The following is a 13,232-nucleotide window of genomic DNA, read 5'->3' as shown; positions in this document are numbered from 1 at the left end:
GTGAATTTTAATAGGCCCCTCTACATTATCTATTCTTTATTGGTACCCCCTTTGAATATTTTTTTTTTGTGTTATTGTCACACCTCAATAATTCCACATTGAATATGAATGGGGATGTGATTGGTATATAAGAGACTTAGGCACTAGACACTAATAATAATAACTGGGCTTAAGCATTTTGGGCTGTTGGTTTGGGCCCAACGAGTTATTGTTGTTAGTGGGCTATGTCGTTACATTTGGTATCAGAGCCAGTTCATCAGCCAGAAGCGTGAGATGAGTTTTGGCTGAGCCAGGTACTGACATGCTAGCGATAGGTATGGGATATGAATAGGAATGTAATTGGGTAATAATAATGGGCTTAAGTATTTTGGGCCGGTGACTGGACCCAACAAGTTATTGTTGTAGTGGGTTGGGTCGTTACAGTTATTTTGCTAAGTTAAGTTTAAATTAGTAAATTTTATGAATTACCAATGAATTTAATAAAATATTTAATTTAGTTAACTAAATTCAATTCATTCAAAAAACTAAGAGTTAACAAAAAATTAATAAAAAGAATTGAAGGGCGCATTTCACAATACCATATATTTGAGGGGTCACCATATATTTTTGCCAAATTTAAATAAATAAATGTGAATTACATGAGCTTATAAACCTCTAAATAGTCAACAAATTTGAAAATTTACTATATGTGAGTCGTATACTCAAAACTATTTTTTATTGTATGTATTTTTAAACAGTTGAATACAATCACAAAATTATATTTATTACTATATTTATGGATATAAACCTTGATACAGATTTTAGATATTAAATTGATACTGAATTTTATGATTATATTTTGTCAAAATGAATTTGAATACAATTCAGACTTGGGATAAATAAGAATATGAATCTAATTTTCAAGTTTAAAAATACATACAATAAAAAATTGATACTGAATTTTATGATTATATTTTGTCAAAGTGAATTTGAATACAATTCAGACTTGGGATAAATAAGAATATGAATCTAATTTTCAAGTTTAAAAATACATAAAATAAAAAGTTATTGGACATTACTTGAAAAGATATACATTTGGATTTTAAAATAGTTTTATTTAACAAGTTTTTTGTACATGATTATTTTCTTGATCAATTAGATCCTTTATTTTAAAATAGTGTTGGATGTTTTAATTCCGTTGTTTTAATTCCGTCATATTTTATATTTTAGAGGGGTATTATTTTAAAGTTTTAGAGGAGTAGATTTGAAATTGCACATTTTTTTGGTTTATTTTTTTAACTTGTCCATAAGCCCCTAACATATATAATGCTCCTCTTAAACAGTTGAATACAATCACAAAATTATATTTATTACTATATTTATGGATATAAACCTTGATACAAATTTTAGATATTAAATTGATATTGAATTTTATGATTATATTTTGTCAAAATGAATTTGAATACAATTCAGACTTGGGATAAATAAGAATATGAATCTAATTTTCAAGTTTAAAAATACATACAATAAAAAATTATTGGACATTACTTGAAAAGATATACATTTGGACTTTAAAATAGTTTTATTTAACAAGTTTTTTGTACATGATTATTTTCTTGATCAATTAGATCCTTTATTTTAAATATTTAATCCGAAGTTTGAACCGCTTTTTTAGTGTATTTACTATTATTCTTTAAGCGAATGAAAATACACATGTGCATTATTAACAATTGATAGCAAATAAAGCTATTGATTTTAATTAATTTATATTTAATTTAAAAGTGAATCAAACAAACTTATTAAAAGTTAAGAGAAAGTCACTGAGGAAAATATTAATATCTGAATTTATTGTTATTAATTGCACTTTTTAAAAACCATCCTCTGTATAACTAAAAAGAGTTACAACATTTCAAAGCAATATATATACATTATAATAAGAAATATAAATATATGCATGTAACTCCATGCATATAACATAAAAGAAATAAAACAAAACTGTAGTTTCTTTTATGGATACACATTTATGATCATAAAATCTTTGTTCTTCTCTTCCTATAAGTATTGCATAAGCATACTATTCTTTCTCACAAAAAATATTAATTTTCTTTATAATTTTCATTTATATATTGGTTAACCACCACTACGATGGCTAAGTACTCTCTCTACGTTGTTACTCTCCTCTTTACTTTCATTTCTATTTCAATGGCAGCCAAACTCCAAACTTTAGAAGAAGAAGAGAAGTTCATCAAAAGCTTAGAACAACAAGCGAAGTTCTTCATTCCTCCAGGAACAATTTTTCCGAATGTTGCAGAATGTTGGCGATCGATATTAAAGGTTGAGGGTTGCGCAACCGATCTCTTCACCTCCTTCTTCACATTCCAATTTCGATTGAGCCGCGGGTGCTGTGAGGCTGTGAAAGAGATTGGCGAAAAGTGCTTTTTGAACATCTTCTCCAACTTTCCTTTCAACCCACAATTTCCCCCACTTCTTGAGGCATTTTGCAGCACTATAAAAGCTCCGAAGCGTAGCTCGTCGCCGCCACTTGCATCATGAATACATTATCGACAAAAATAGTTACACTATCACTATGCGATAATAAAGTTAGAGAGGCTTTTAGAGTTGGAGATTAGGACTAGTAGTAGAATATTGTTTTGATGCTTTAATTTATTTTCCTATTGTAGCGAATTGTTGCTACCATTACCAAGTTGATGGTGTTGTTTCTTATAAGTAAGGAATTGAGTTAAACAGTACAACGAAGGTCTTGTTTTGAAATTTTAATTTGAAATTTAAAGTTGTCTCTCGTAATAGAGGAATTGACTTAAGCAATATATTGGAGGGTTTCTTTTGAAATTTATATTAAAATTGATGACCACTTTTCTTGACTAATTAAAATTTTGTACTAGTGTAATGTCATTTGCATGGACTTTTAGAGAATATAGAAAACCTACTAGTTTTGTGATTTAAAAGTCGGCCATTTTTTTTATTTTTGTAGATTCAACTAAAAAATTCTTAGATTACTAAAATACTTCTATTCTCTCTCTCTCTTCTTGCTCTCTTCCTCCTCCCACTTCCTGTCATTCCTTCTTCATCACACAACGTCACCACCGTGCTCCTCCCCTACCTAGGGCACAAGGAAAAGGATTAACTCGTTCATGGCATGGCCATTCTCAGTATTTTTTGGGCAAGGTTGCCATGGTAAAGACGAGGGTGGCGCTGCTTAAAGCATTGCCAAATAGGTAGACAGAGATGGCAGTGTTGGAGGTTAGGGTTTTTAGGTGCTTAAAGTATTACACCAAGAGACGTCAAGTTTGGAACGCTCAACAGTGTTACCTCCAGCGTAGGAAACCCTAGAATTTTTAAATAAGCTATTGGGCTCCAGAGATATGGGCCTAATTACGCTTTCACTTATTGGGCTTGTATGTGAACATATTATTTGGATTATATTATAACAGAATATCCAATAACAATATATCCAACAGGCAGATCGAAGAGGAAAGCTATAATCGCTAGCTGAGGATGCTCCTGAAGCAAGTTTTAGAGCAGGTTCGCGAGTGTGGCCTCAACGACAAAGTTGTGGTGGTAGTGAAAAAAAAAATTGATGGACGATACAATATTATGATATTTAAAAAATAGTTGTACCATTCAAACATATATTGCACTATGTAGCAAGAATATTGAATTGTTTTATATATATTAAACTGTAGAATAATATTTTTTTTAAGTAAATAGTACAATATATATTCAAATAGTCAACTTTTTAATAAATAGTGCAATATTTTGTTGTACGTAAAATTTTTTCCTCTCAATACCACTACCACCTCGTTGTTCTTAGTGATGCTTGTTGTGAACATGCTAGCTTCTAAAGTATTCTCGACAAATGATCGTCGCTCTCCTCCTCCACCACCATCGTCTCTATCTTCGGCAATGTGCCAAGCGGTTATGACGATGAGCGGGTTACGTTCGTTGTATTCATCTCACTCTAGTGTTCACAACGCAGACGTGACGAAAGTAGAAGTGGCAGAGGTAGGATGAGCGCTCGAGGTTGCCGCTGGTGTTGGATACATAGCCCGCTAGGAGGGGGTGAAGAAAGGCAAGATTGTTTAAGACACAAGGGTATTTTGGTTAGTTTTCAAAAATTTTGTCATGAATCTGCAAACATAAAAAAAAAGTGACCCACTTTTCTTCAAACGCAAAAGTAGTGGATTTTTTTTGCCAAAAGGCCAAAAAATTAAGTAATAAGAAAAATATTTAAATATGATAGCTTTTGAACAATTTAGTTCTAAAATCAAAAATAGTCTCTAGAATTTAAAACTAGACACCCTGGGGCAGTGTTTGATTAGAGGATAGGGATAGGAATAGGCCCTTATCCCCCTTTATACCCAAACACTAATTTTTTACCCGAGAACAGTAGTTTCCGGTTATCTATAATAACCGGTTATAACTATCCCTACCAACACCTCCATCTTCTATATAAAACTACTTAATATTTTTCTTATTCCATATTATTTATCCAAACGTTATTTTTCTTATCCCCGGGAACAATCCAATTTTCATCCAAACACTTTTTTCTTATCCCCATACTTGTACCTATCCCTGTAATAGCTAGTTCTTGCTTATACCCGAACCAAAGTTCTTCTATTATAGTTAGAAATTTTAAAGCTCTAAACTAAAGCAAATAAAGTTAAGGTTCTCTATTTTATTTCTTTAAAATCAAAATAAATATCTAGAATCAAAAAACATAATAAGATTTCTATTTAGAAACTTAAGTCTCATATCTATATCGAAATTTAGTGTAATTGTTTAAATCTTTAGCCAAAAGAAAAATAACACGTAAAAAATTAAATCTCTATTGGTTAGAGCTCTAAATATGAAAAATTAGACAATGTTAGAAATTTTGGCTTTAAATTTTTGAAGTCTTTTTTCTTTTTTGACAGAGAGATAGGTAGCACGCTACTCGCTTTGTTTATTTCATTTAGAAATAAACTTAGCTGGAAATGTGAATCAACTAGAATTCGAACTCGGGTCTCGGGTACCAACCACCAAACCCTTTGCCACTTGCTATAGGGATAGTCGGTTTAAAAAAATTTAAAGTCAAAATAAATTTTTAAATTTTTAAAGGCTTCGGTTTAAATTTTTAAAGGCTTTAAATTTTTAAAGTCGAAATAAATTTTTAGCGTGTTCCAAAACCAAAAATTCAAGTTACAAACAAAAATAAGATTTTATGATTTAAAATTGAAACTATTTGAAAAAATATTATCATTTGAAACCTAATAAAAAGTTTGCACTTGCGCTACACCTTCAATTGACTTGAGATGACATTTAACTAATTTTGTTGGATGTTTTGATATATAAAACTCACATAATTTACTTTGAGTTTATATTTTGATTTATAAAATTAAAAGGGAGGTCAAATTCTATTCACAAAAATATTACTATATATATAATAACTTTATCGTGTATTTTATTATCTATATTGTACAGAATTATTAATAAAGTTAGCAAAGACACATTGATGTTTATTTCTTGAAACCATCTTTTATATATAAAAAAAGTTACAATACTTAAATGCAATACATAAACAAGATTAAACCAAGAAACACAAGAAACATCAGCATGTAATATCATGCATAACATAAACAAGATTAAACCAAAACTATAGCTTCTTTTATGTAAACTCATTTATGATCTTAAATCCTACATTTTTCTCTTCCTATAAGTATGTCATAAGAGTACCTTTCTTCCTAAGAAAACGCATCAAATTTTCTTATAATTTACACTTATGTATCACCAAATCACTATTGTGATGGCTAAGTACTTTCTTTACGTTGTTACTCTTCTTCTTCCTTTTATTTGTATTGCGACGGCCGCAAAACTCCAAACATTTGAAGAAGAAGGAGAAGAGTAGTTCGTCAAAAGCTTAGAATAACAAGCGAAGTTCTTCATCCCTCCGGAAACAATTTTATCAAATGTTGCAAATTGTTGGCGATCGATATTAAAGGTCCTCCGGAAACAATTTTACCAAATGTTGCAAATTGTTGGCGATCGATATTAAAGGTCGAGAGTTGCGCAGCCGACCACTTCATATCCTTTTTCACATTCCAAATTAGATTGAGCCGCAAATGCTATAAGGCTGCTAAAGGGATTAACGAAAAGTGCTTTTTGAACATTTTCTCCTGGGCTTTTTTTTGCATTTGGCCCTTTCAAAATAATTTTTTTACAAATAGCCTCATCAAATTTATAATTGCAAATTTGGCCCTATCCCCGCCACGTAGGTGCCACATTAGGGGTATGGTGTTAAGTTGAACACGGTGAACCATTCACCGTGTTCAAATACGGTGAATGGTTCACTGTGTTCTATACGTATATTCCCCTATTTTTTCCTTTTCAATACTTATATTTTTTCGCAATGCAATACATATATACTATATTTTTCCCAAACACAGTGAACCATTCACTGTTTTTAAACACGGTGAATGGATCACCTTGTTCAACTTAACAAACTGGCCCCAGCCCAGCTGACGTGGCGCCTGCGTGTCAGGATTAAGGCCATTTTTGCAAATATAAGTTTGTTGGTGCTATTTTTAAAATAAATTTTTTTGAAGGGGCCAAATGCAAAAAAAGCTCTTTTCTCCAACTTCCCTTTCAACCCACAATTTCCTCCACTTCATGAAGCATTTTGCCACACTATAAAAGCTCCAAAGCATAGCTTGCCGCCTCCATCGGGCATCATAAATATATTATCAACAAAAAAAAACACCATCACCATACGATAATAAAATTAGAGAAGTTTTAGAGTTGGAGATTAGAATTAGTAAATCGAATGTTATTTTAACAATTTATTATTTTTTTTTTACTGTTGTAGTGAATTTTTACTAGTCGGTGGTGTTATTTCTCATAGGAGAGAAATTAAGTTACGTAATACAACGAAGGTTTTATTTTGAAATTTTATGATCAAATTAAGGGTTGTTTTTATAACTCAAGCAAGAAAATAAAGGTTCTTTTTTGAAAATTATGTTGAAATTAATGCCAAAGTAGCTAAAATAATTCAATTCCACAAAATTGAAATCTAAAGGATGTGAATTTCAAAAGTTAAAGTTGAGGGGAAAATTTCAAAATGCTATTATTGAAGGGGTCTCCATACATTTTTTACCTTTTATTTTGGAGAAGCATTTTTCAAATAAAATAAAATAAATTACATACAATTTTACCGAAATATGAAATCGGGGAAGGGGATATATAACAGGTCAACGTAACGGCTTTTTCCCATCGCGATCGCCGGAGCAAATGGGTGGCGCCGCCGCCGCCGCCGACGACGACGACGCCGGCGCCGGCGAGCCCTCGCCGACGCCGATGGTGGTGGAGGTCGTCCTCCGCACCATCGGCCCCGCGCGCCCCACCACCCTCCGCCTCCCCTCCCTCATCTCGGTAACCCTAACCCTAACCCTAATCTCCCTGTCGTCCCTTCGATCCCAGTTGTTGATTGATCGATTAATCGATTGATCGATCGTTGGAACTCATTTCGCAGGTTCGGGATCTGAGGCGGATGGTGGCGGCGGAGCGGGGGCTCCCGGGGGAGCGGCTGAAGCTCGTCCTCCGCGGGAAGACCCTCCTGGACAGGAAGGGCGATGGGATCGAAGACGTTGTTGTTCGGCTCGACGATGGGGGTATGGCGATTGATCTTTTCACTTCAATTTGTTGTAATGGAGATCAGGGTGGAAGTTTTTTGATGCAAAAGTTTAGTAAACAAATTCTATGATTTGGTTAATTCAGGATTTGATTTGGTGTTTTTATAACCCTAGTTTGATAAATTGTACCACTATCCCCGTGTCGATTCGGAATAGATTTGATATTGTTGATTTCTTTAGGTGGTGCTGTGATGCGTTTATCTTTCTTAATTTGGTTAATTTAGGATCAGAGTCAGTTTTTGATGCCTAGATTGATGAATTCTATAATTGGTTAATTTAGAATCTGAGTTGGGGTTTTCTAACCCTAGATTGATATATTGTACTATAGTCGGCATGATCTCCGAATATGCGGCGATTTAGAAGAGATACAATGGCACTCGTTTATAGGTGGTACCACGAAGAGCTTATCTTTCTTATGACAGATAAGTAGCTAAGTGGTAGAAGAAAATTCTAAACTCTTTAAATTTGTAAGTTTGTGTGGGTTTTAGTGATTTCAAGTATCTATATGGTTAATTCCGACTTGTCATGCGAATATTCGTACTTGAGTTGATTATTTTAGTCCAGCCTCTGAAATATGCAAAATTTACATTTCTGTCTTTGCTAGTTGAGCATTTGTTCTACAACTTGACAATGAAGAAGTGCTCGGAAGGGCTTTGAAACGTACACTTATTTAGATGGCTTCTCGACCTCTTATAATCATCTTTCATTATGAAAGTTCTTGACTTAAACAGTAGTACTGCTCCATTTAGCGTGGTGTGCCCCAATTGCGAAATTGGTGTCTCTTCACTTTTCACTATGGGACAATGCAGTATGATATCTTTACATCTTGATATTGCGAATAGAATACCAAATTGTAGTTTGTGTTTTTATTTTCATTTTTTTCCTGAGTTGCTGCTGATTACACACCATTTTTTCTTTCTTTCTAGATTGTCTTATGGTAGCTGTCATGCCTAAGCCACCGGCTAAGCATCTTCAAGAGGATGACGACGATGATGATGAAGAACTGGTTAGCGCATTATTTTAATTAGGCTAAAATGCAGGAAGACACTGTATAAATGTTACATTGTCTCCCTGACATTTTAAGACCTACATTTTACCCATTGACCTATTTGCAAAGTGATTGGTTTTCAACATTTAGAGGGAGGCAAAGTGCAATTCGTGATATTTGTAGGGGTGTTAACTGCAACTTAGCCTTATAAATTATAATCGATGTGTCTTTATTAGCAGCAGTAGCTTGAATATTCTTGTCGGTGTAACATTTCATCTCTTCAATTCCCAGAAATTTCAAATTCCACAGACAACTAACTGGTGGAAACGGAAGATTTTCTTATTTCTTCGTGAGAAGTTGAGATTGCCTGGTATGCTGTTATTCAACATATCTTATTTCTGGGGAAAAACAAATGGTCTGCTTATTATATGACTCTATTCTTTATGGTTTCACTAGATATCCTGTTGATGGCAATTTTCTCTATCAGTCTAAAGGTGTGGGCTTGCATTATCTTGTGGTTTTCATTGGCTCCTGTTGCTCACAGATGGGATTTGGGGCCCATTTATGTAAGTAGTGTTTACTCTCTGAATTTTCGGTTGGTAGTTGAATGGTTTTAAAGAATTTTTGGCTTCCATTGCACCATGTCATGCATCTACCCGCCAACAATCCTCTTCTAAAAAACTTATTGTTAGTTTACGACTACATTTTGTAACCTATACAGATACTTGGGACTGGGTTCTTAGTCATTCTTCTGAATCTTGGAAAGCGGCAACACGGGGATCTAAGGTATGTTTTGTCTTTATCACAACACATTGATTGTCCTGAATATTAATTTTCCGGTCTAGCTATTCTGGAAAACTTTAGTTATTTCGATTCATATTGTTAATTCTTATTTATGGAAAGTAATTTTGACTCCCTTTCTTTTGCACGCTGTTCAGACATAGACAAGTTTGGTTTGCGTATATATATTGTCTCTTTCGAAACTAGGTCTAAAACTGGGGTTAAACCAGGTCGTTTCTAGAATACCCCTTTCAAGTTGGCTCACTTTTCGAACAAGTGAGACTGTCAGAAACCTAGAGTCTTGAGTTCATGTCTGAACACAACTACTCATAGATGGTTTCAAATCCCTTCTTGACTTGGACCTCCACTAAAATGCAGCTTTGAGTTTTACCTTAAATGGTTTATTAGGCACAGGGATGGAACAATCCTTGCCTACCTACTATATTCAATTTTTTTCTTTTTTTTCCTTTGTTTGCTAACCAGAACAAATAAAGACTTGTTTTTTCGTCCCAAGTAAAGATTTGTGAGGAGCTAAGAATCTTTTATACAGCTTTTGTATCCATTAAAAAAGATTTTGCTAATGCCTCAATCTGGAAGAACTACAGCTAGCATCTTGGAGAAGTTGATACACAGTTAGTCGAGAAAGGAATCCTCTTTCATTATTCTGAGAAGTAGTGAGTAAAAAAAAAGTATTCAAATGCCAACAATTAGTGTCAAGTATGGAAATCTAACATTCCTAATTTTACACAATGAGGAAGATAGCTGTTCATTCTTTAATTAAGTACAACACCATTGCTTGTCCAGCTGTAAGAAAATCTCTTTAATCGAGTATTGATTAAAGGAAGCTATAAATTGTCAAAATTTCTTGTGGTTGTGTGCAGTTAACTTTGGCTACGAAGTTTTCTATCCAAATGTTGACATCCTCTCTTTTAGACTCAGTAATAATTCCTTGTAAATTGCGTCTTTCCCGGTTCTGGCTCTGTTCCCTTGATTATTCTTTTTTCTTTACCTTGTCCAGTGCATATTCTATATTTAATGAAGGTTTCAGAGAGCTTCCCGGAACACTTAATGCGGAACGTATAGATCGCGACATTAGGGCTGGTCAGTTTTAAACTCTACAATAGTGTGTTTGTACAAAGATCATACTATGGACCAATCTTTCTGAACAGCTTTATCTCAGGGTCTTTTAGAAGTAATTCTAGTTCATATACATGCAGTTCTCAGAACATTTTTGTGCATTAGTGGAAGTGAAATTTAATGTATATTTTTAGTAAAGATGTTGTCTTTAATATATATACCTCCTAGATCATGCTTACAACTCCTGCCACATTTTTGCCTACTTAGTTTCATTTTTGTGTGTGATGATTTATCGTCTCAAGTTACGGAAGTGTCGATGCTCGGAAAGTTGGTAAAAGATTACTGTTTTTGTTTCATTACCATGCAAGAAGATGTTATGATTGTGGGAAAATATTATAGTAGGGGATTAAATAACTTAATGCTTGTGGAGGATAATGTCAATGTTTGGCTAAACTTTACTCGGCCCCGCTGTAGTTTAGCGGATTTTAATTTTATCACCCTCTAGTTTGCGTAGTTTCACTTTGTTGCCTTATCGTCTGACTTTATTTTACTGTAAGGACCTGTCGTTAAATACGTAGTAAAGTGATATATTTGACAAACTAGAGGGTGACTAAGTGCAAATTTTAGATCAGGAAAGGGTATATTTGTATTTGTATAAGGTGGGAGCTATAACAAGTAGAGCAAATGTTATTGCCACTAAGTACAAGATTCTTTTTTCAGTTGGGGTATTTCACATGATGTTTTTGAAGTGGGCACAAAATTTGCTTGGACAGCGATTAATGTGTATATATATATGTAGCAGTGGTTGAGGGGGAAATGCGACAAGAATATGTGGTGGGAGTTGGAGATCCAAAACTGAAGTTCCCTCTTGGAATATCCCATTTTTATTCTAGCATCTCATATATATATATATAGAGAGAGAGAGAGAGAGAGAGAGAGAGAGAAAGAGAGAGTTGAGCTAGAATACTATCGATAGTAAACGAGCCGTTTTACTACCGATTTGTTTTCGATGATAGAGCTTCCAAATTGACGATCGGCTCCGTTAAATATGATCTAAACCATTTAAACTAGCTAGAAATCAAATTTCACGCACTTTCGATATTATTCTTTTATCCATCAAGTGAACAGAAAAATGAATGGCTGAAAATGAATATTCTTTAAAAAATGATGATAGGAGTCTTGTAATCAAGATCAAGAGTATAGATCTTGTTTTCAATAGTTTAAAGAATTTTCTAATAAAAATTCAATTGATTTGGATATCTTTACGCCGTTAAACGAGAAAATGCCTCTTATCGACATTAAAATTACAAATTTTGAAACCTTTGATCATTAGGCAAATGATGTCGAAAAGATTTGAAATTTGATTTCTAAATACTTCAAGTGGTATAGATCATGTTCAACGGAGCCGATCGTCAATTTGGAAGCTCTATCATCGAAAACAAATAGGTAGTAAAACGGCTCATTTACTATCGATAGTATTCTAGCTCAACTCTATATATATATATATATATAATTGAGCTCCTATGCTTTTAAAAGTAGCAAGTTATTGGTCCTTGTAGATTTTTAACCATTGGATTAAAAGATATGCGGTTAAGATGATATGGACCCCCTAGGGTTTAGTAGGTGGTTGGTTGAATAGTATAATCTAATGTTTGAAAATGATCTGAGTGGTAGATCTAATGGTAAAAAATTTATAAGCACCAAGTGCTTGGTGCTTTTACAAGCACCATAGCTATCTCTCTCTCTCTCTATATATATATATATAGTAAGTTTCCTGTACTTTCGAAAGTACGGAGACCTCCGTGCTTGTGAGTTGTTTTCGATGATAGAAAATCCGATTCGACGATCGGCTCCGTTAAGCATAATCTACCATATTGGAACTATTTAGAAACCAAATTTTATAATTTTTTGACATCATTTACCAAGCAATCAAAAGGTCTCAAAAATGACTATTTTAATGGCCGATGTGGCACGTTTTTAAGTTCAACGGTGTAGAAGTATCCAAATTAGATGGAAATTTAATAAAAAATTCTACTTAATATCAATAGTAAGACCAATACTTCCGATTTGAAATTTAAGTCCTTCATTACTGTTTTTTATGAGATTTTCACTTTCAGCCGTTCATTTTGAGGCTACTCGTTTACTGGACAAACAAAATAAAAAAAATTATGAAATTTGGTTTCTAGGTAGTTCCAACAGCATAGATCATGTCTAACGGAACCGATCACCAAATCGGATATCCCATTATTGAAAACAACTTACAAGTTACGGAGGCTCCCGTACTTTCGAAAGTATAGGAGCCTAGCTCTCTCTCTCTCTCTCTCTCTCTCTCTCTCTATATATATATATATATATAGAGTCCAGCTACTATCCTATTAATAGGATTGGGACCTTTGTCCTATTAAGTCGTTTTGAATGATTGATACTTCAAATTGATAATCAGCACCATTGAAATTGATCTACACTATAAGAAATATTTAAAAACCGAATTTTATAATTTTTGAAAAACATTATCAAGTCTGTCGAAGAGTCGAAAAAATGAACGGTCATAAATGAATAACCTTCTTAAAATAAAGGTTAGACTTTCTCAATTCATAATCAGAGTTATCAAACATTATCTAAATAGTATAAAAAATTTTCTATCAAAAATTCAAGCAATTTGGATTTCTACACCGGTTAACAAGCAAACGGCTCATATAGGCCGTCAAAAGTTGTCGATTTTA

General features: G+C 33.5%; 2 protein-coding genes across 2 annotated transcripts; both read left to right on the top strand.

Moving 5' to 3' along the window:
* LOC109728490 (egg cell-secreted protein 1.4-like) lies at positions 2,125-2,532 on the top strand. The gene has a single exon (XM_020258901.1). The coding sequence runs from the start codon at positions 2,125-2,127 to the stop codon at positions 2,530-2,532; it is 408 nt and encodes a 135-aa protein (XP_020114490.1).
* On the top strand, positions 7,165-10,754 carry LOC109728545. Its single transcript, XM_020258965.1, has 7 exons — positions 7,165-7,404; positions 7,505-7,643; positions 8,591-8,670; positions 8,944-9,022; positions 9,109-9,218; positions 9,374-9,438; positions 10,451-10,754. Exons 1-7 carry the CDS (start codon positions 7,264-7,266, stop codon positions 10,542-10,544), a joined length of 708 nt encoding a protein of 235 aa, XP_020114554.1. The 5' UTR covers positions 7,165-7,263; the 3' UTR covers positions 10,545-10,754.

The sequence above is a fragment of the Ananas comosus genome, linkage group 24 (assembly GCF_001540865.1).
Source record: "Ananas comosus cultivar F153 linkage group 24, ASM154086v1, whole genome shotgun sequence".
NCBI classification, from domain to species: Eukaryota; Viridiplantae; Streptophyta; class Magnoliopsida; order Poales; family Bromeliaceae; genus Ananas; species Ananas comosus.
The sequence above is the reverse complement of the archived record's forward strand: the minus strand, read 5'-3'. Positions and strand labels throughout refer to the sequence as shown.

What these genes read in the sequence shown, in the direction of transcription:
- LOC109728490 (XM_020258901.1), top strand. Translation starts at nt 2,125, where the DNA reads ATGGCTAAGTACTCTCTCTACGTTGTTACTCTCCTCTTTACTTTCATT.
- LOC109728545 (XM_020258965.1), top strand. Translation starts at nt 7,264, where the DNA reads ATGGGTGGCGCCGCCGCCGCCGCCGACGACGACGACGCCGGCGCCGGC. An exon ending in GCCTCCCCTCCCTCATCTCG is followed by an intron (nt 7,405 to 7,504) that starts GTAACCCTAACC and finishes CTCATTTCGCAG; the next exon opens with GTTCGGGATCTGAGGCGGAT. An exon ending in CGGCAACACGGGGATCTAAG is followed by an intron (nt 9,439 to 10,450) that starts GTATGTTTTGTC and finishes TACCTTGTCCAG; the next exon opens with TGCATATTCTATATTTAATG.